Genomic DNA, 23090 nt, shown 5'->3' on the forward strand with positions numbered 1-23090 from the left:
TCTGTGCTTATGTCCTTCTCCATAAAATGAGACTAGTAGTACCTACCTCATAGAGTTCTTGCTATGATTGAGTGTAAGTGAATCCTTAAAAAGAGTAGATTCTGGTTCTAATACCTGTACTGAAGATAGGGCGGTCAGGGCGTTTACAGCAATTGGCGAGAGCAGGGGGAAAAAAGTATTCAGGAAGCTAACAGACACTGACATTTCATCATAGATGATACATTCATTAGTGTCACGCCGCAGACTGAGAGGTCTTGGATGCCCACCCAAGAGACCGGCTGAGCCCAAAACTTAAGTGGGCATTGTTTCACGGACTATTCACATTCCTCTAGGTCATGAGCGCGGCTGCGCAGCAGTACACAAAGGATAGTCATGTTATTCGATGCTGGAGGTTTGTCACGACGTTTTCAGTGTCTAAAGGTTTTTAATTCTCAAAAAGGAACCTCGGAGGCAATCTAGTCCGATCCTTTCTTTTAATAGCTGAAGAAGCCTCCCGGTGAACACCAGTTGGTGGTAGAGCCAGGACTGAAGTCCAGGTTTCCTGACCACATTCTACTTTACAAGCATTACAACTGTCCTGCATTGTTACTCAGTTCTGGTTATGGCTCCCACCACTGCAAACCTATGGATATGGATAATAGATCTATGTAGGTACACCCTCTGCCATCTGGAATTAGCCCTGAGCCTGGTGATGCTCCGGCAGGAACGGAGGAGGCCCTTTCAAGAGGGCATGCGTCCATTCCTTTCATGGGGAGCTTAGTGGTCTCATTAACACATGACTGAAACCTTGCTCTCATATATTTAGGCATCGCAGGCCCCATGACAGGATTTGTATGTAGAAATCCTCATAAACCAAGATCTCACTTTAATTATCAAAGCTGTGCCCTTCTATGCTTGGGGATACACACACAGCCTCATCACACAGCATTCACTCTTCATATACACACACTCCAGTGTAAATTCTTAGTACTGTCCTTGAACATTTCCCCATGTAGCTTCTTCCCATGCTCGCTCACATCAGCAGCTCCACTGCCTCTGATCCTTTTACACGAATTTATTTCTATACAAGGTTCTAAAAACACCCCTTGGTTTGTACATAAGGTTTTTTTTTCTTCATTTTAAATTGCTTTATAACAACTGGTTTCCTGATTTTTTTCATTTTCTCTTTTCTCTGAAATCTGCCATGATTTAAAAACAAACAAACAAAAAGGACAAAAGGAAATAAAAATGCCGTTGGCCAGAAGACAGGGTGGAGAAAAACAAAAAGGACAAAAACAAACAAAACATCAAATATGAAAATTCTCAGAGATAATGCATTTATAAACACAGAAATGGTTACAACAAAGATGGCCGTGATGAGTGGGTATATATATATATATATTTATATATATATTTATATATAAATCCGTGTCCGGCAACTGACCGTGGCACCTAGGGAGCTAAGTCCAGTCCTTGTGTTTGCCCTGAACTCTCCCTTCTCTGCAACACCCCTTGTTGTGGGCGTTCATAAAGAACACAAAGCTCCCACAGTTCCTCTGGCTTTGGGATTAGGAGACTGAGTATAGGGCCCTGGCTGACAGAGAAGGGGAGAGGCTCCAAGGAAAACCATAACCCACACTTCTAAGCCACCCTTGACCATTTTGGGGATCTCCGGCCCCTTGGGGACCACATCTCAGCCCTTGCCCCTTTACAAATAAAGGGGGTCTGACCCCCCACCCAGATCTCCCTCTTCCAGCATTAGGTAGGAAGTGAAGCGAGACCATGAGGGGAAGACGGCTCCCGGGGATCGGGGCATGTGAGAAACCTCTGTTCTTTTGCAGGCAAGACTAGAACGGGAGGCTGGTTGCATTTAGGGCCTCCTTCTCTCAGAGATCCGGGAGGACCAGCCTCTAGTCTTCCACCAACCCCAACTTTGAGGATTATGAGGGTAACGAGAGGGTAAGTGCCCACACTGGAAAAGTTTCTATGAGGTCATAGCAAATCCCTCCCTTGAGCACCAACCCCCAATTTTGAAAAGCTATGCTTAGAAGGGGAGGCTGCTGGATTACACTACCAGCTCATTATTCCTTTGCCAATCAGGAGGGCTGATGTTCCTTTTGAAGAGGAGTTGAGAATAAGCATGGTATCCTGTGTAGGAAGGCCGTGCCTGAGGCCCAAGGAGATGGAGCCAAGGCCTGTCAAGGAAGAAGACTTTTCCCACCAAGAGAAGTTGGAGAAAGAAGGGACCAGAACTTCTTTCCCCTCTTCCCAGTGGGTGGCAGCACAGGTCTCTAGGAGCTGGCCAGGTGCTCCACCTGGATGGTGCTGGTGGTGACAGTGAGGCAGATGTCCTTATGATGCTCCGCCGTCTTATAGGGGGTCAGGTCAAAGGAACACTGGGGTGGAGGGTTGGGGTTGCTGTCCCCGCCGCCCCCACCCTGGGGGGCTGCCCCAGGGGACTGGAAGTGTGGTGGCTGTGGCTGTTGCTGCTGCTGCTGCTGTGATGCCTGGGAGGCCTGGGCCTGGGCTTGAGCCTGGGCTTGGGCTTGAGCTTGAGCCTGGGCCTGAGCCTGAGCCTGAGCCTGGGCCTGGGCCTGGGCCTGGGCCACTGCCGCCGCCGCCGCCGCCGCCTGCACTTGTTGCTGGAGATCAGGAGGGTTGTGTTTGCGCATATGTTTCATAAGGTACGTTTCCTGAAGGAGATGGTGAGAAAGAGTTGAGGGATGAAAGAAGGAAAGAGGTTACTTCTAACTAGCACCCTGGGCTCTTACGTTAAACAGAGCCATACTTCAGCAGAGATATTCTGGAGCCGTGGGCAAGTTCTCCCCAGGAGCCTCTGTCAATGCTCACTATCGGGCAGGAAGGACAGGGAGACCTTCAGAGTCAAGGAAGGCATTCGACTGGCACAAGGAAAACTGTCCTTTCCCCAAAGATCTTTGAATGGAACGACTTTACCACCTTTTCCTGAAGACTAATGGAAAACATCTAACTGAATCTTTCTCCCAGAATTGCAAGTTATTTTGCCTTACGTTTCAGTAAAATTAAGAATCATTACTTCACCATCTTTCTCTATAGGCTTAAGGGGTCAGGCAGCCCCCCAGGTCCTTAGCTACAGATCTGCTTAACCGCTCCTCTCGATCAGCTCTGGCCGGCTGCAGCCAGGGAGCCGGCAGAGTCACGGCAGCGGCCCTCTCCGGGAAAGTGACGGAAAGCCGCTGCAGGGCTACACGCCTGCGGGGAGGCGACGGGAAAGCACCGCGCACTCACCGACGTGTATGCCCGACTGCAGATAGTGCAGGTGTACACCTTGGCGTGCTTCACCGTGTGCGTAGACAGGTGCACCTCTAGGGAGGCTGCGTCCGTGTACGCCCGATGACAGTTGTGGCACTTGAAGGGTTTATCTTTGTTGTGCTGCCGTCTGTGGGACTGGGAAAACGAGGAGAAATCAGGATGGGTGCCCTCGGACTCATCCTTCCTGCCTCCTTGACCTTCACGCCAGAGCCCTGAGCTGGGTGTCAGCCTCCCAGGTTCCCTCTCCATCTGAAGGCAGCAGGGACTGCTTTCAGTGAAACTTGAGGAGGTACGGGCTAACGGAAGAGGCACGGCTCCCACAGCACGTCCCAGGGTCCTGCAAAGCGAGAAGGACGGCTATGCTGGCCCCGCCAGCCCAGGGGTTCCCAAAGTGAAGCACGGGGGGTGCTAGGGAATACCAAGACTTTCCCACAGGGCCCCCAGAGTCAAAACTATTTTCAAAAGAATAGTAAGACCATGTCTGCCCTTTCATTCTCATTCCCTCATGACTGTACAGATTACGTGACGTGGAACGTAGCAAAGCGATGTGTAATGTAGCAAAGACTGAACACAGCAGGTAGGAGCAGCTAGCCATTTCTGGTAGGCTAAACATGAAAAATGTGCAGCTGGGGCGTCTGGGTGGCGCAGTCGGTTGAGCGTCTGACTCTTGACTTTGGCTCAGGTCATGATCTCAGGGTCGTGAGATCGAGCCCCGCTTTGGAGCCTGCTTAAGATTCTCTTCCCCTCCCCAACCCCGCTTGTGCACGCACGTACTCTCTAAGAAAAAAAAAAGGCATTCTTTCCATTTCTGGGGTGTGTGTGTTTGGAAATATGTTATATATGTTAGCATGCAATGGGCTTGTTATTTTTTTTTAAGATTTTATTTATTTATTTTAGGGAGGGGAGATTGAGAGAACAAGTGTGAGGAGGGGCAGAGGGAGAAGCAGACTCCCTGTGGAGCAGGGAACCTGACATGGGACTCAATTCCAGGACCCCAGGATCCTAAGCCAAAGGTAGACGCTTAACCAACTGAGCCACCCAGGTGCCCAGGTTTGTTATTTTTTAATGAATTACTAAATATTTTTTCAAGTTGTTCAGTTTCACATTCTCTGTGTAGACAGGTATTACTGACATCAACAAAAACTCTTTGGGTTTCCCAGTAATTATTAAGAGTGTAAAGGGGTCCTGAAAAAGTTCGGGAACTACTGTACTAGTCAAATGGCACTTTGACCCAAGTCTTAGACGCTACGCCCCATGGGGAGGGTGGGACATTTACCTGCAGATTGGACAGCTGTGTGAAGGCTTTCTCACAGCCCGGATGTGCACATTTGTATGGTCTGTCACCGGTGTGGATTCTGCATGGGACGAGAAAAGAAGACGGGAAAAGGACATCAGCAAGGCCACTCAGGGATTGGTTCCTTAACCAACCTCCTCAAGGCCATGCCTGCCCTCCTACGGGAGTACAAGCTGGGTTTCCAGGAGGTCCCAGCCTCAGCTCCTCTCTGACACGGACCATGCCATAGTGCCTGATCTCCGCTCACTGCCTCCATCACTCAGCTCAAGCTGGGCTCCTCTGCTGGGGGAGGAGGGACTGGTGGCTTGGCAGCCAAGAGACAGGCAGTCCATAATTTGGCATACAAGTCAGCTCCTACAGTACCTGTCCCTAATGAATGTTCAGAAACATAAGGTAAACACACTGGTAAGGAAAAAGAAACACAGAACACTTCTTCCTTGGCCCCCACCACACAACCAAAACCTATTCCCTCAGCCTCGAACACCGCTCCCAGAAAAAGCTTTGGTATCAAAGAAAAGCAGAGAGTTATGCCAATTATGGAGAGTAGCAGTGATATTAATACTCATGGAAACTCCTTGGGGCTTTTCCCAGTCCAGCCCCTAACGGCAGGAAATGCCTAGTTTAGTACCAGTTTGACCTCTTTCCCAAACACTACAGGGCCCTCCACTGAGATGAGCCAAGGACTTGAGGGTCTGCGGACACCTGCTCCTCATCAGGGACTTCAGAGCCATCTTTGTAACCAGGTGCTTTTCTGGACCTCCCGCATAAAATCTTGGAAACATCACAGGACGTGTCTCTTTGTGAGGAAAGCCCAACTCCTCTTCGCAAAGCAAGATGTCTGACCACTTTGAGGGGGAACACAGCATCCAGAAGCAGCCAGGTGAGAAGGCTTCTGACCGTGAAGTCTGGACTCCGGTTCAACTTGAGATACCCTTGAAGGACATCATCAACTCTTCCAGTTGGCAGGTTCACTTCCTCCTAGTCACTCCAGATTCCTGGGACAAACAATGGGCATCCTGATGAAGTATGAGCGTTTTCATTTTGTCTGCCAGTTCTCTGTGACTATTTTGGACATGTTTTGTTTTGTTCTCTACTCCTGGCATCCTTGGAGCCTTGCTGGTTGCGTAGGGGTCACGAGGCTGGTACCCAGCTAAAGTCTGATTATATCTCCTGTTCATAATTGGTGCCCTAAGGGCCCGCAGTATGGTCTTCTCCAATCAAATGCCCTTGCTTCAGCATCAAGGAGAAAATCTTGCAGGATGTGTGCACTGGTGTTTTCAGTGAGAGAAGCGAAGGCAGAAGCCGTCTCTGCCCTGGGCGAGTCTCTTCCTCCCGTGGATCAGGGAACGTCACACAGTCACTGCATCTCCCCCACACCGCTGGTGCCCCAGAAAGGTTCTCTCTGAGCGTCCGCTTGCGTCTCCAGGGTTGTCGCTTCTTCCTCTCCCAGACGCTGGTCGCTGGTCGTATTCTCCTCCAGCCAGGTCTCTCCCCCGCCCCCCGCATGCGGGTTGTTGTGTGTGTCCGGGGCGGGGGTGGGGAGGGCATGCCAGCGGGGCGGGGGCAGTAGCCCGCCACTCTCCCTTACCGTGTGTGCTGCTGGAGGTGGGAGAGCTGGCGGAAGGCCTTCTGGCAGTAGGAACAGTTGTAGGGCTTGGCCCCCGAGTGGATTCGGAGGTGCTGGGCCAGGTAGGAGGTGTTGGCGAAGGTCTTGGAGCAGTGCGGGCACTTGTGGGGCTTGGTGGTCTCCGTGTGCATCTTGGAGTGGATCCTGCCGGAGAGGAGAGGAGAGGAGGGAAGGGGGGAGGAGGAAGCAGTTCGACACCACGGGCTCAGCTCTCTGCGGGGTGAAATGATGTTGCTTGACGGATGAGAGCACCCCCTCCTCCCTCCTCCCAAACACACTCCGGCCTGGAGAGGCTAATGACGAGGACACCCAGATCTAGGTTGCTGCTGATCTTACGTCGGTGGCTAGAATGGCAGTGAGATGATGAAGAGCTGCGGCCCCTGGCTCCTGGTCACCTTAACGATTTCAGTCTTGTCAACCCTCTGCTTCATTCTAAGGTTACACACTCACCACAGATACCCTGCTTCCAAATAGTAATTTGAACAAAGACCAATACCGCCTGCTCCCCATGGACCTGAAGTTGAATGCACACCTTGGTTCTCAACTGAAGCATATAGTATAAGCAGGGCCTGCTCTGCAGAAGATTTCCAAACACAGACAGAGAGAAACCACAAAAACCATTCCAGACTTTGGGATTGGAGACCACCATTTCCCAGGCCCCCGCGAATTGCTAAAACACACAGTTTATTTTTCACAGACAGTAACGAGAGCAAACGGACGCTCCCGAAGGGCAAAGTCAAAAGGGAAAAGAGAAACCCGAGCGGAAAGAAGAGCAGGCTCAGGCAACGTGGCCGCGGGGGCGGGGTTCGCAGCTGGGCGGCAGGGTAAAACTAAGAGCAGCCTTACCGGGTATGCTGCTGGAGGTGGGAGAGCTGGCGGAAGGATTTCTCACAGAAGTTACAACTGTAGGGCTTGGCCCCTGAGTGTATACGGATGTGCTGGGCCAGGTAGGAGCTGTTGGCGAAGGTCTTGGAGCAGTGCGGGCACTTGTGGGGCTTGGTCTCGGTGTGTGACTTGGAGTGGATCTGCATCTCCGACTTTGAGTAGAATGTCAGTGAGCACATCCGGCACCTGGGCCAAGCGAGGGCAGTGGTTAGAACCTCCCCACTGGCAGGGCGCTGCACCCTCCCTCCACTTCCACAGAAGCCAGCCTATCTGATCTCTCTCTTACTGCAACTATGCTGGAAGGCCTGAGAGGAGGATCTGTTCTACTTATCTTTACAGTCTAAGCTTCTAATACAGACCCACACGATACAAATATTCAATAAATGTTCAAACGATCTGACTCCCTAAGTGTGTACAGAAACGAAAATTCAACCAGAAAAGACAGGTAAATCTTATTGTCGGCTCTAGGCTGATGTGGATTTCATTGTGCCAGGGTATCGACTAACTTCTGTTTTCCTTCTGCCTATAACTTGACTTCAGACTTTTAAAGGGCCCCCTTCCCCAACTTCCCATGTATAAAGTACATCCCTTGGATATTTCTCCAATTCCTGAGATGATAATGAGGACTAACTGACTATACTCCTCAGAAAGACTTCTCTCTTGTCTCCTCTCATAATTGCCTTCTCTCAGTTTCTCTCCTACTTCCTTTTTGCCAGTGATTCCTAGAGGGGTGGGGGTGGAGAAGGATCGAAATTATTTGGAGGGGCTTTTCCAAATCATCTATGTCTGGCCTCCGCCCTGGATCTGGTGTTCCACAGACCACCTCCACCCCCGAGCCCCTTGGCAATCAAGTGAGAACCACTTTTGCAAAGAGCCGAGGTTAACTGTTGAGAGTAGGATGTCTCCCCTCACACGTTTAGGAGGAAAAGATCTGTGAAACACTGAGCTTCTGTGCTAAACCTGTCCTCTTTCCTAGCACACGGAGCCCAAGTCAGCACTTCGGGTTGACATCAGTAAGCAGCTGATATACTTTCACCCATCACCTGAGTGGGTAATCCTTCCTGTTCTGACATTGCCCAACAGTATCAAATAAGGAGGCCTCGGAGCAAGATAAGCCACAACTATTCAGACTTTATCGAGGAAGAGTGATCTGTGTGTGAGCTGGAATGCTCTCATTCCTCAACAGCTCTGCAGTGTGCAGTGTGTGCGGGGAGAAAGGGCAGAACCTGGAAGCCAGGCAACTGGGGAAAAAGTCCCTCTGCTCTGGTTCCTCCCCAACTTCTCTCTATCATCTGGGCTGGGGATGGCGTAGGGTGATGACTTCTGCTTTCTTCTGATCCCAGGGGAATTTTTAGAGAATAACTGAGATCAAGACTAAAAAGAACTCTGCGCTCCTCAAAGGAAAAAATATTATGTTATTTAGGGGTATGGTCTCTATTATTAATGGGTCTACTAAAATTCCAATCTTTAAGGTCCATTTCTATTTCTCTGGTCACTTGAAGACTCTCAAGGAAATCGGATTCCCGTTCGCCAATCCCTGGCTGTTGTCCGGCATGCCCAACCATACGTGCGAGGCGCACGGGTTCGGTTTATAGTTAGTACAGTACAAAGGACGCAGCCAGTGGGAGTCTGGACACCTGGGCTCTACTCAGGGCTCAGTTACAGGCTTGCTCATCAATCTAGACCTCAATTTTCTGGTCTGTAAAATGGAGAGATAAGTATCTGCCCCTAGAAGGGCCAGCAAACCCCCCAGACAGTCAAAAAGGGAAGCCAAGTGTTCTCTAATAATAAAGCTACAATCACGTTAACAGTACCAGTGCCGATGGATGAGCTCATGCTACTATACGTTCCACTGAGGTTAGAAACTGGACACATTGTCACTTGGTGGGGAACGGTACTGACTGACGTTACAACATAATTTCCCTTGGTTGCTAAAATTTCTCAGACAGGTGGAACAACACTTTCATTTTAACTCAAACAAAAGCTCATAGTTTATGTGTGAGTGTTGAACACACAACTGCACCCTTAGTATGAAATTAACTACAAAAGAGAAAATCACCCTCTTTATCCAAGTTTTCAACTAGAGAAGAATCCACAAAACTTAAATCCATAGACAATGGACTGGCAACAAAATAAGCAGTCTCAAATGACGATCATAATACTGATAATAATAGTTGCCATTTGCTGTGCCGGATATTGCCAGGGCCCCACACCAGTAAGGCACTCCAGACACATTGTTTCAGCTCCTCACAACAACCTGGCAAGTATTATCCCTGTTTTACAGAAAGGAACACCAAGGCTCAGAGAGGTTAAGTAATTTGCCAAAGGGCAAACAGTTATATTCACTACGCAAAGCTACGATTCTAACCTAATTTGAGATTCCTCACACTAGACGTATTCAAGGAGAGGCAGACTATCATCTGTCAGGAATGTTTAGAAGACTAAAACTACAGAGAAAGGGCTGGCTTAGGTGACCATTAAAGTATTTCCAACTCTGAAATCCTATGAAGCCAGATAAAAGAGCACAACTCCTTTAATGCAAGGTGTTGGGTGGTTGGAAAGAAATCTGTTTTAGGAGTATGGTGGCAGTGGGCAGTTAGCAGGAGACAGCAAAGCCACCACCCCATTTCACTAGGCGACAAGGCCAGGGGGCACCAATCACACCCAACACAAGAATGGGGCCTCTTTGGGGGCACGCAACACAATACAATAACAACTTTGAATCACCCCATTTTTCACTAAGATATTCAAAACCAATTTCAGATACTCTGATATTCCCTCAAATCATTTCCATATGATAAATGGGGGCCATGACTATCTTCCCATTTTACAGATGGGAACAAAGAGCTAGAAAGAAGTTGACTTGTCCAGACTAATAGAACCCAAGTCCAACAATATCCAGTCAAATGCCACTGACCACAGGAATGGATGTGGTTGACTCACACATGCACGAAAATAGGGATTTCCTTTCTTTTTTTTTTTTTTTTTTTGGCGATTAAAAAGATTCCTTTGGAACTTCAGAGTTCTGAGTTTCTGAAGAAATTCCATTCACCTAGAATATAATTAGGCGCCCTTAATTTCAGAGTTCTCCTTAGTCACCTGGGTGTGGGGCCAGTCAAGAATGCCAAAAACACTGAGGGTGTAGAAAATGCTACCAGGGCTTCCTTCCAATTGTATATTCACATCTCTTCCCATAGACACAGTTTGGGAAGTCCAGAGATAGCTTTAATGTGGGCTCAAAAAAATAAACAAGCAAAAGCAAAAACAAAAACAAACCCTTGGCAGAATCAGAGGACCCTGATCCATGTGCAAGCTCCAAAGGGTGTCAGAGACCCCGTTACTCTTACAACAACACATTTTCTAGAGCTGTATCTCCATGTCACAATGAGCTCACTTTAAGCAAATACACAGAAATCCAGATTTCTACAAAATAAAAGGGATTTTCACTTTATGAAATGATATATAGAAGATGCTTTTAAATGAATCAAACTTGTCAGGTACCTTTATAAAATGATATGATGTAAACATTTTCCAGGAACACTTTTATTGTATAAAGTGGGATACACCTGTAATAATAAAGCTGCAGTGAACTTTCAGATTAGGAGCTGGAATTCTGCAGTGCTCAATACTTTCTGCATAGCCACGCTCCCCTCATTTCACTTACAAAGAAGAATTTAAACACTCTGCAGTCGTGGCTACTCTCCACAGTAGAAGCGTACAACACAAATACAAATAAATGCTAAATGACAACTCTTGCTTCTTTGGAAGTTCCCAACATTTCAAATCTTAGCTGATAGATACTCCCAACAAATGGGAGGCATTAACAGAATTCTCCCCATTTTACAGATGAGGAAACTGAGGCCCAGAGAGGGGAAAAGGACTTGCCCAGGGTCACACAGCAAGTTCGTGGTGGAGCCGGGAACTGAATCCATGAGCCCAAGGCTCTGTCCATTTCCTGTGCCGCAGTTCCCTTCGCTCCTAAAATGGGAACAACATTGCCCATCTCGGTACACTAAGGACAGACCCAGTCTCCCAGCCATGCACACCTGCCCCTGTCTGCATCAAAGCTGTGACAGTGGTTATCCCACTCTGTAACCTGGGACCAGACTTCCCAAACCCACTAGGGCCCTTGATAGTTTTCAAGGGGATTAAAAGATGTCCAACTTTCAAAGGGCAGGGAGTTTGCTTCTATTAATTCTTTTTGTATAACGCCACATGCAAATATAAGACTGTTTGGCAATGGACAACTGAGAGGAAGCAGAGAATCAACATGACTTTCATAAATTAGAAAGTGAGCAAACAGGCATTTGATAAGTATATAGTCCAAGGTGGGGGGGAAGGGCGACATCCTGTTCCTCCCATCTTTTCATACAGACTCCTCCCATCATCCCAACCATGCAGGGTCAGGCAGTCTCAGTACTCAAATATGGCCCCAAAACCAGTGGATGGCACACGGGTTAAGGTTAGGGGCTTATCAGAACAGTTTCTTAGAAAAATAGGAATGGAAAGTGTAGAAAGCACAAAGGAGCTGGAGACGGAGTCTGAAACCCAGTCTAAAGCCTTATCATAAGGAAGAAACTCCGTTAGGTCATTCAAAAATTAGTCAATGCTGACAACCCCAAAAAGGAAGGCGTACAATAGGTCTGCGTCCTGGGGAAGAGTCACTAGAGAAGTGCTAGTTGGAAGCTCTACACTCCTGCCCCATAAGAGAACACCTGACATGCAAGTGGATCTGAGGTGGAAAGCTGTCCGCGTACAGCCCCATTAGGGACAAGACACGAAGGGGGGAGGTAAGCTGAGACAGCGATCCTCGCCCCTTGCTTCCCTGGCTCTGATCCTTACCTATAGGTCTTGCCGTCTTTCTGATGGTCATCCTCATCCTCAGGGGAGAGGACATAAGGGTCATTCATCTCAGGCAGCCCTGATTCCAGCATCCGCTTCTTCTTCCGGCCCCGAGGGGGCTTAGGAGCCACATTGCCACCTCCACCACCACCTCCGCCTCCTTCCTCTGTTAGGGTTGATGCTACCTTCTTGGAGAGGTCAGGGACCACCTGCAGGGCTTGTGAGCCAGGGGGAAGAGCTGAGACAATCATGGGAGCCGAAATGGGGAAGGTCTGAGCTGATGAGGCTGTGGTCACAAGGGAGCCTGAGGGGGACGTGATTACCAAACCAGGACCTAGGATTGGGAGAAAAAGGAGATGGTGTCATGTTGTCCAGTCCTGATCCTATTTAATTTCCCCCAGATCATTGTCTAACCAACCCCTCACCACCGCCCCCCAGCCCAGAGTATATAGGAAACCCCAAACCCTGTAGAAAAATAATGGTCTCCTAACCCCTGTCCCCACCCCACCCCCGGTAACAGTGAGATTTACCCCTTGATTGACTCCCTTCTCTTCTCCACCTCTGAGAACAGGAGACTCCTTGATTCAGAGAAGGAAAGAATGTCACCTCCTCAAAGGCAGGGACCGCATCTTCTACTTCTTTGTATCCCCCACAATGCCTAGCGCATTGCTAGGCACACAGTAGGCACTTAATAAAAATGTGATTGAGTAATCAAACACATATCCCACTCCCCATGTCCTTGGAGCCCTCCAGCCTGGGGTACTGATCATGGAAGATCAACACCTCAGATTGGAGAAGAGCAGAGTGGCTCACCAGCAGTCATCAGTCCTGTAGACGGCACAGGGACCACGGTGATATTCTGGGTAACGGACGCCTGGCTATGAGGGGTCAGCTGGTCTGACTTGGACTCTGTGTCCATACTGATGCCTGAGGGCAGGGACACCGAGGCAGGCACTGTCAGCAGGGTGGGGTAGTGGGGTGGAGCCAGCCCACAGCCCTTCTCTGGCAGCAGCTGATCCTTCATCTTGTTGATGAACATCGTGTTCTCAATCTAAAAGAAAGGGAAGGGGGAGGCGAGCGGCCTCTTCAGCAAAGAGCCTGATTTTGTCTGCTCCCTAAGCACTTTGCATGGTCTGTCCTCCTTGGAGATCAAGAAGTGTATCTTTGTGCTTCCAGAGAGAAGCCAGGACAGAAATGCTAGAATTCTCAGTGATGGGGGACCTGGTGAAACAGCATGTGATTTATCTTGCTTTAGTCTCCACATTTTTTTTTTTTAAGATTTTATTTATTTATTTGACAGAGAGACAGCCAGTGAGAAAGGGAACACAAGCAGGGGGAGTGGGAGAGGAAGAAGCAGGCTTCCCAGTGGAGCAGGGAGCCCGATGCGGGGCTCGATCCCAGGACTCTGGGATCACGCCCTGAGCCGAAGGTAGACACTTAACGACTGAGCCACCCACATGCCCCAAGTCTCCACATTAATAGAACTTACTGCTCAGAGTTGAAAAAAGTACGTGAAAGAGAAGGAGCAAACACCGAACACCTACCTGTCCTGAGACTGTGGGAATAGAAGGCCAGAAGTACGGGTTAGAATTGAAGTGAGATTCTTCCATTCTACCTGAAGAGAAAAGCGAGACCAAGTCAAACACAGGACTAAATCTGAAGAAATGTAGCAACAGAGAAGGGCAGTTGAGGGGTTCCTGGCCTTTTTTCTGGCACCTGACCACAGGGCTGGGAATTCACAGTGAAGATCTCAGGATCTACCACATTAGTCCCGGAGAGCCACTCAGCATGAAATCCAACAGAGCCTATCGTACGTAAGATGCCCGTGAAAGAACTTACACACATCTCACTCACCCACAGAAATGTCTCCCATAACCCAAAGAAACAGACTTGGTAATACTTTCCTTTGGTGACAAAAGAGAAACTCCAGTCATAAGCAGGGAAGGGATGTACCCACGGTCACACAAAGTAAATCACTGACTGACTTAAAAACAGCCAGGGTACCTATCCCTGAACCCGTTTTCCTTTATCCCACAAATCTGTCTTCCTTGAACTAAAACATTTTAAGACTTCCAATCGACACGTATGTAGTTCTATGCAGCCTGAAAAAGTTCTAGGCCAGAACACAAAATGCCCAAGGGAATTACAGAGTGAAACTGGCAGGGATCACAATCAGTACCGTATGATACCTGGGGACCATGCCCCCAGCGCCCCCGCTCCCAAACCCACTGAGGCTTAAGAACATCCATGGTGCTGCACTGGGTACCACACATGCTGAACGGAGCAATGAGAACCTGGAATTACCAGTTTCAAAGAGGGTTCTAGCTCCAGGGGTAGCAGCAGCACCCCAGATTTCTACTTACAGGGATTCAGAAAAGGGACAACAGTGGGCCAGAACATGTAACACAGTACTAGACTCCTGCTTTGTAATTCTGAGAGTTCAAGTTCTTCTGTGTGTGTGGATGGTAATTAAGCTTAAAACTTCAGGAGGGAGGAGGAATCAGCAAGAAAAGTAATCCCTCAGAATCATGTTGCAAATCACAGATGGGTACAGAATCTAGGCATCCCACCATTTTCCCACTCTGATCACTTCTCCTAGCAAGGTAGTATGTTAATGGCAGTTATTCAAGAGTAGTTTCCCCAAATCCTGGACCAGAAAGATCCAGCCCCGCAGAAGGCAGGTGAACAGGGCGTATGAGACTGGTGGAATGGGGAAATGACAAATAGCAGGAAATAAACATTATCATCATGCTGTTACTCTGAACCAGAAGCAACCAAGATTCAGGTGGGGAAGAAGGACCTGCGACTTACAGCCACGAGTGGGTCCCACTGAGGATGTGCTGGAGGCAGATACCAGAGCACCAGAGCATACACTGGGCACAGAAATCGGGTTTGAAGTAGACTAAGGAAACTAGGAAAATCTGTAACAAAGGAGGAGAAACAGAAGGGACATCACTCTAAACGTAACCCTGTTCCTTCTCCTTCTCCAGAAATCTCATCACATTTTTTGCTCTATTAAACAGCATTCTCAATTTTCATAAAACCTATAAAGGGAAGCAGAACTGAATTGCAGCCTACTCTTTTCTAAAAAGTAGCAAAGGAGAGGAGAGAAATGTACCAAATCCGTGACTACAACTTCACACAAATAAGACTCAGTATGAACTGACTCGAGAATCAACCACAGGCTCATCCTGCTCCCTGACTTATAAAATACATCAGAACAGTCTCCAACACAGGTGCTAACCTTTTCCTTCCAGCACTAACTTCGTAACATGGCCTCAGGTCCTTCTTCGGCGCCAGAAATCAAGGAATGATGAGAGCACAACTTAAGGCGATGCAATCCTGCCAAGCCTTTTGGGAAGCAGGGTTCGCATCTGGACCTCCCCACAGTCTCCCCCACACAACTCCTCACCTGGTACGCAAGTCCACATTGAATGGACTGAATGACAGTGGACTCTATACATACAGATTTTGAAAACAATGCTAGGGGCTCAAACCGTAACCGACAAACCCCATCTGTCTAACCTCCTAGTTCAGAGAAATGACACAGACAAGAGTGCATATGGTGGCAATGAAGTAGAGAATTAGGCTGGAGAGTAAAGAAAGGAGGGTCTAATTACAATCTCCCCCTAAAGAGTCAAGGAAGTAAACATATGAGGGATGTGAAAATTTAGAAGGGAGGAACTGAAAGAATGTCGGCAGACAGGGTTCCGAAGCACGACGTCCCTCCCTGCCAATAAAGATTAGATCCATCCATATTGTCCTCCAAGTGGCTCAGGTGAAACACCTTCTGAGAGAAATAACCCCTGTGGGTTCCTACCAAGGGGGCGCACAAAGTGATGTGGAGGACAGGACAACGTCACCACCATCACCATTAAAATCTATTACGTGTTCGTTGTGCTCAGGGCACTGTTCTAAGCCCTTCGAAGTACTTCACAACGACGCATCATTTAATCCCCACAGCGATTGGATGAGTAGGTACTGGGGTGCCCATGTTTCAAATGAGGCAACGGGAATCACGGAATCAAACAGTAAATATTAAAGCGGAGATACGAACGCAGATACCAAAGAGCAAGTTAAGAACGGGGGTTCTTCAAGAGCCCCAAACCCTACAACTGAAGTACATATTCTCTGATAGTGTGACTTGATGCATCAATTAAAATTTCCAACATTTCCAGGAATGGACTATGCATTTTTGGGATAGTTCTTCATAAATGTTTCCAAAAATGAAATTTTTGATAACAGCAACCTGGGAGACCTCACTTGGCCACCAAAGTAATTGATTTTAGAATGATGGAATCTGAGCAAAAAGGCCAGACCATCCAGAGGAGGTAAACTGAATCAAAGGCCCCTCCACTTCCCTGGATACCCCGGCTATCACCGCTTTGGTTCTTAAGAGAACAAAGCTGAAGATCAGAACCACAGCTGGTCCTAGGACACAATGATAAATGTGCCTTGTGGGCTTCCGATAAATATGTCCGCCCCAAAGAGGGGGGTACATGGAGAATTCTGCTCACCCAACTAGAAGCAATATTTGCCTGCAAAATGACACCTATATGCTATACTACTGTTCTGAAAAGGCTGACTTCAATCTCTGTATCCCTGAAAGGAGATCAAATGGAGAGCCAAGAAGGAAGGGTCTTGCTAGAATACAATGTAAATGGCGCCCCCTGGAGTTGTGTACGAGGGCACTCCTGTGCCAGATCACTTGATGCCTTTTTATTGTCCATTAACCTCTTACTTTTCTATGTTTCATGGAATAATTCTCCTCCCCAAACCATCCCAACATCCCAGCAGGCATTTACCAACATTCTTAAAACCTGAAGAAGCCCAATGATATTATGGGGAAACCCCATCTCTACACAGAATGCCAGTTTTGATGATTATGCCAACATATCAATGACGATAAAAAGAACCGGTTTACCTTAGATTGGGAAGGGAGTAGAAGGCTTTCATGACAGACCCAAAGGGCAGGAAAGAAGGACAAACATAGTAAGTAAAAGAAGAATACTGGCAGACTAAAAATCTGGAGTTCTAATTTCAACTCTACTATTGCACCATACCTCAAGCGTTCCGTTAATAAAAAGGAAGGTTTACTGTAATTAAGTTGAACAGTATTTTTCTTTCAAGATGGTCAAAGAACTACATATTTCTTTTCCAATCTCAAACGAAATCTTGGAAGCACCGAGGAGGTGAAGAAAAAAGACAATATTAAGTAACACCCACGAAACACTTAGTAAGACTTGAACTCTTGCACCAGAGCTTTGTCCAACTGTCCATCCTTCCACAGCGCAACCAGCCATCCAGGAACCAAGACGCCACCGCCGGCAGCATGTGGTTTTGACAGACATGGTAAAAGACCACAATCTCTGTCCTGGTACTTACTGTGTTTTGAAAAATTGTTGTTTTTCAGATAAAGCCCGATTTTTCCTCAGGAAAGCAATATTCTCTTAATACAATAAGTCTTGAGAAAATCATGAAAGACTTGAGCCAACCAAGTGTAGTAGCTGGAGAATGAACCTAGAAATCAAGACTTCTGGAATCTAATTCTAGGTCCCACATCAGTGGTTGACTCTGAATAATTCACTATTCTACTAAGTTTCTATTTGGGTAGAGGATGGAGGAGAATACACCCCTTAAAACAAATTCATAAGGCATATGGTGATGGGAGGCAGCTCAAAAAAGAAAAAGAAATAAAATGCTTCAAGCGCTCCCAAAAGGAAGAGAGTTAGGGAACTACCTCCATGTGCCGAGGACTACTAGTGACAATTACTGACAATTACATAAAGACCACATAATTATAAAGGTACTACCCAAGAGTATGAGATCTATAGCCTCCAGCTCAGTAATCATCAACCAGAAGCACTAACAATAAATAGACATGCAAAGAACAATCAACTCAAACTCAACTACAGAAAGAACTTGACCCATGGACCTCAGACACTCTATGGAGAAAAACTGCTCCAAAATGCACAAGTGCAGTAAGGCTGCAACATTAACTAAGGACTTGACATGAAAAAACATGGAGAACCGTTCTCTCAGTAAGGAAACAAAATCTTTTCCCTCAGGTTCTAAGGGCACTTAGCAAGGGCCATCCTGATAGAATTTGGGGCCCTCCTACCATCTGTGAATTCTTCCGAGTACACAATAAACCAGAACAGGTTTATCCCAAGTCTACTGGGAAAGACCTTCACACCATGCCCAAACGCACCAACAGGTCCACTACCACCACACAGTTGGCAATCTGAGCCAGCAACTTCTACCCTGGGTACCTCTGGACCATGGTACCCAGCACCCTGTAGGAAGAAAAACATAGTGATTCCCCCGTGCTGTGTTATTTCACTTTAAATGATGGATCTCAGAAACAGGAGGCCAAAAAAAAGTGGGCAGGGAAAAGGGGGCGGGGCAGCTGGAGAAGAGGAAATATGCACTTAATACTTAATTATCAACTTGGCTCAGAAACCTATGGGGAATAAATTTTATAAACCAGACTAGACTCGGTCCTTAGAAGACATCTCTAGGATTATAAGCTCGGAACTCAAACTCTTTTGGGTCTCACATTTTCATTTTCAGACTACCTAAAACTCTACCACCATCAAACCTCATATTTTGAATTCTTCCAGACCTACTTCTGAAGTTCACTCCATATAGTTTTATCCACTTTATTTCAAACTACCCACGAACCTGTTTTTCTTTCCTGAAAACTTCACCCTGACACACCAAACTGAAATAAGCCCGTGTCACAGACTCTAATCACTCAACAGGTGCACTTGAAGCACTCCTCTGTGACATTAAGAATATGAACCCTACTCTAAACTCAACTCTACTTATTCCAAATACAGGAAAGCAATTCCATAAGCTATACCACAAGGACTATACTGGCGACTGGGGCCCATTTGTCCCCAAAGCAGAATAAATTTCTCCTTCGGACACAATACAACCCTATTTAGTGATTTCACTTGGGCATTTCATAAATCATTTCTGAATATTGGTGGGAATGGAAAGTGATGGGGTACAGTGCTAACTTTTTACACAAAAACTTCCCGGGTATCTTCAAGAGAGAATTTTTCTCTCACAGCAAACACCAGTATCACAATTGCTATTACTAGAAGAACTCTATCACATTGTCCCCAAGAAGCCCATTTAATTATGACCCCCTTCTCCCCCCACCAAACCAAAAAAGCCATTAACCCAAAATTGTCTTACCCTCTCTCTCTCTTCCTCCTGTCGTCTTATTCCTTCTCCTTTCCAGGGCTCCTGAACTTTCTGTAAACAAATTGTCTGGGTTACAGGGGCCAGTAAAGCTGCAGCCACCAGGGAACTGCAGAGAACCTCAGGAATTCTTTTGACTGTCCTCAGCAGTCAGTCTGGAAGGCAGGCCGACCCCCAACCAACAATCCAAAGATGCAGTGGTATAATAAGGAGTGTAGTGCCACCCACTATGTGGATACAAGGGAAATAAATCCAATTCCCAGGAACTAAGATGAACTCTATCACCAGCGTTTGGGTTTCACTCCTGAGCTCAGCCACTGGCTCTTCTTAGTTCCCCAGCGCCACAGGTAAGCAGGGGTCAGAGAACCGAGGAGTTGGAGGAAGAGATGGGCCCCTGCCCCCTGAGGACTGGCTCAGAAGGCAAAGCTGAAGACTAGGGGGATGCACAAGCCCTTGTGTCAGGCACAGTGCCAGTTCAGGCCCAGCCACTTCCTCTGGCCTCCCCCCCACTTCTTCGAGGACTTCGCCCCTGCCTACCCAAGGCCTTGCGCCAAGAAGTACCTCCCTCAGCCTGCACAGGGGTCTATCTATTGGAGACCCCAGCTGTCCCCAAAAAACCTTCGCTCCCCTGAGACAGCCCCTGGGAGCCTTCACCTGATGTCGCCCCCCACCCCTTCCTCCAAGACCCTTCTTTGGGACGTCCCTCCTTCCCCTCCAGGGAGCTGAACTCTGCCACCCACCAGACAGACACCCGCCCCCTAAGCCCCCCCATTCCTCCCCATCGCCCGCTCCTCCACAACCACTTCCGGTTCCGGGACGGACACACATACAGTCACACCGTGGACCCCCCCTTCCACGCCCCCCCAAGGAAAAGGGGAGGGGGGAGGAGCAGAGAGCTTGGCGCGCGCCGGCTGCAGCGGCGCGAGACTCACCCGGCGGCGACGGCTGCGGCGGCGCCAGAGCCTGAGCCAGAGCGCGGGAGGGGCGGCGTTTGCTGGGAAAGGAGGGAGCCGAGTGGGGCGGGAGGACCAGCAGGGGGCGAGGGGAGGGGGGAGAGCGCGAGGCGGAGCGCGCGGGCACGCACTTTCGGCGCGAGACAGACCCACACACTCACACGCACGGAATGCGCGCGAGACACCCGCAGGGCGGGGGCGCGAGGCAGTGGGTGGCCCCCTCCCTCCCTCCCTCCCTCCTCTAACACTCACCCGGAAGTGGTGCTGCAGCTCGTGCTCCCGAGAACCCCGATTCCTCCACGCCCCCTCCCTCCCTCCCTCCCCCCAACAGACTCAGAGTAGAGCTGCGGCGGAGAGAAGGCGGGAGCGCCGGAAACGAAAAGGGGGGAGGGAGGGAAATGGCAATGCAGGGGGGGCGGTAATGGGGAAAGGGGGGGGAATGCAAAGGTCGAGTCACTTCCGGGAGCGGCAGAGCATATCCGGCGCTGCCAGCGCTCCGGGATGCTCGGGGCAGAAGTTACGACAAGTAGGGGCGGAAGTGGCTTCTGCCCGGGACGCGATAGAGCCCTGTGTGGATGTGACGCCACAACGGAAGCGAAGGCGGGTTCCGCTAAGGGCAGAAGCTGAACCTACAGAATTGCGGTCCCGGGCTTCCGGAAGGGACTTCTGGGGGAAGTGGGAGGGTGAAAACCGACAGGTTTATGAATTATGCATCAGGTACGGGCGGCAGGGGGACGGGGCGGAGAGGGGCAGGTAGGGATTCCTAAAAGATTATGGATCCGTTTCCCTTCCCTCAGCGTAGAATAGACTGATGTAGGAAGTTACTATTATTTTTCATTATACTCTCAAGAATGTCTCAATGCTTTAAATTGCGGGAAAGGATGAGGATGTGTCAGTTGTTTTCTGAGGTCCCTACTTAGGCCCCGAGAGTATCTGGTAACCTCTCCCTGACCACACCACGTACTCTTGGCTTTGGCTCTCTATGTTCTTGCTGCCCCCGTCCACATCTCTATCCCCTCCCGCTGCTCTACTTTATTTATTTTTTAAAGATTTTATTTATTTATTCGACAGAGGTAGAGACAGCCAGCGAGAGAGGGAACACAAGCAGGGGGAGTGGGAGAGGAAAAAGCAGGCTCCTAAGGAGCCTGATGTGGGGCTCGATCCCATAACGCGGGGATCACGCCCTGAGCCGAAGGCAGACGCTTAACTGCTGTGCCACCCAGGCGCCCCCCCCCTACTTTTAAATAGAGCACTCCTCACCCCCTGATATTATATTGTTTGCTGTCCACCTCTTCCTGGTGGAATATCAGCTTCATGAGGGCAAGGGCTTTGAATTGTTCACCGCGGTATCCTCAGAGCCTGGCATTTAGTAAGTGGTCGGAAATGTTTTTCGGATAAATGAACACGGTATGAACTTTTTCAGGAAGTCTTACGGGATTGCTTGAACACATAACGGTTCCGTTCTCTGAATTTCCACAGCATTTAGTCTGTACCTTTTGTTGCTCCTTTAACTGTTTCATATATATGTCTCTTAAGCAAGATTGTCTGTTTCTCAGGGAAGAAACAGGCTCATACATGGTATCCTTCCCACTGCTTTGCTGGGTACATAGTAGATGCTGAATAAATATATGCTGTTTGAGTAAATGAATGCTGCCTGCACCCCAATCTGGCCAGAATCTGCTTGGGCTGAGCTCTATTTTGGCTGAAGCAGAATTGAAGTCCTTCCTACTAATAGTAATAGCCCCTTACTTAGAGAGCAAAATAACTCAAATAAAAATAATTGTAATGTTCTCTTTATGAATAAGGAAAACAAGACCCTGAAGATTTAAGTGATCTTTTTTTTTTTTTAATCACAGCAAGGAAGTAGCAAAAGACACCTAAAATAAACATTTAAGTTAAAGGTTTAAACAGGATATATGTATCCTTGGTTTGTAATTATAGTTTGCAACCTTTTGAAAGTATCTACTCTCTCGATCACATTTTTTGGGCTCTGCACTCAGTCTGTGTTAACTGAGTAGCAACAGTTGGCAGGATAAGATCTTAAGGGCTGGGATGTGACCAGACTTAGTTGCTGCATGGGTTAGAAATTGCTAATTCCAGAAACATCGACTTTGGGGGCTAAGATAGAGAAGTGGGAGCAAAATCGTAGTAATCACTCTAAGTCCCAGTTTTCCTCTTATTGTTTTCCTGTTTTCATTAACTGGTACTCCCTGAGCCTCAGTGTCTCCAACTGTCAGCCCTGCTCCTGCCCTTTCTATATAAGAAGCCAGTTTTTTAAGTGCTTTGAACTCCTTACAGAAGAGCTTTAGAGATAAATGTGGGGCGTAGGGGGAGGAGGACTGTTAATTTTAGCCTGGGGTTTTCCAGCTGGCACGCTGTTTCCATCTTGAATCACTTCCACACCCTGAGCTCTGCCTGGGAGATCCCTCCTCCTGGGGGCTTCCCCATTTCCTGGTTTGGTCTGAGCCATAATGGTAAGCATTCCAGAAAAATGCTTAAGAGAAGCCTGGCTGAGTCATTTGATGCACAGCTCAGGAGGCAAAGAAAGCATGGTGATGAGAGATGCTGGTCCCAGTGGTGCTTGTGATATGTGGCCTCCAAGAACCAAAAGGGTAGTATGGCTGTTGTTTGTGTTCTTGGTCTGTCACTAAGCAGTGACTCTCCGTGCTACCACTTGCAACCTTCGAGGACCTCCAAAGGCCCCATAGTCTGTTTCAGTTTCAGGAGAGACAGAGGCTAGGATCTGTTCCCCAGGGCCTCCCAACTCCATGGTTATCCTGATAATGGGATCTAGTTTGGGAAATTTCCTTTAGGACAACTGGGAAGATGAGGACGTCTCCTTTCTCCTCTGTCTTTCCCGGCCATCTGACTTTCCATGGGGAAGGAGGGCATTTAGGGAGAAGGAACAGGTGAGGATTTCCCAGTGTCTTGCTGGTGTATTTTAATTTATTTAAATTTAGAGAAACAGCAGGCTAATCAGGCAATAATTAATTCCCTCTTCATTAGG

At 48.1% G+C, this 23090-nt stretch overlaps 1 protein-coding gene across 15 annotated transcripts; it reads right to left on the reverse strand.

Moving 5' to 3' along the window:
* Positions 1-1812: 1812 nt before the first annotated feature.
* ZNF384 (zinc finger protein 384) lies at positions 1813-20543 on the reverse strand. 15 transcript variants are annotated; one of them, XM_048216609.2, is made up of 14 exons: positions 20336-20543; positions 20063-20124; positions 19125-19184; positions 14730-14839; positions 13463-13533; positions 12732-12969; positions 12449-12496; positions 11919-12252; positions 10962-11054; positions 7038-7262; positions 6153-6335; positions 4547-4625; positions 3247-3405; positions 1813-2672 (listed from the first exon to the last, which is right to left on the reverse strand). In XM_048216609.2, the coding sequence occupies exons 5-14, from the start codon at positions 13526-13528 to the stop codon at positions 2271-2273; spliced, it is 1827 nt and encodes a 608-aa protein (XP_048072566.1). In that variant the 5' UTR covers positions 13529-13533; positions 14730-14839; positions 19125-19184; positions 20063-20124; positions 20336-20543; the 3' UTR covers positions 1813-2270. The 15 variants fall into 15 exon arrangements, with proteins under 15 accessions (XP_048072566.1, XP_057174822.1, XP_026358365.2 ...); XM_057318839.1 differs by lacking the exon at positions 20063-20124 and having other exon boundaries at positions 20336-20501; XM_026502580.4 differs by lacking the exon at positions 14730-14839 and having other exon boundaries at positions 20336-20501.
* Positions 20544-23090: the final 2547 nt, after the last annotated feature.

Source organism: Ursus arctos, unplaced genomic scaffold, assembly GCF_023065955.2.
Source record: "Ursus arctos isolate Adak ecotype North America unplaced genomic scaffold, UrsArc2.0 scaffold_26, whole genome shotgun sequence".
In the NCBI taxonomy this organism is placed as follows: Eukaryota; Metazoa; Chordata; class Mammalia; order Carnivora; family Ursidae; genus Ursus; species Ursus arctos.

Bases quoted from the DNA above. Each gene is read 5' to 3' on its own strand.
- ZNF384 (XM_048216609.2), bottom strand. From the start codon at position 13,528: ATGGAAGAATCTCACTTCAATTCTAACCCGTACTTCTGGCCTTCTATT. The intron at 12,253-12,448 runs GTAAATCTCACT...TCCCAATCCTAG, and splicing joins AGAAGGGAGTCAATCAAGGG to GTCCTGGTTTGGTAATCACG. The intron at 11,055-11,918 runs GTAAGGATCAGA...TTCCCATTTTAG, and splicing joins AAAGACGGCAAGACCTATAG to GAGCGAAGGGAACTGCGGCA.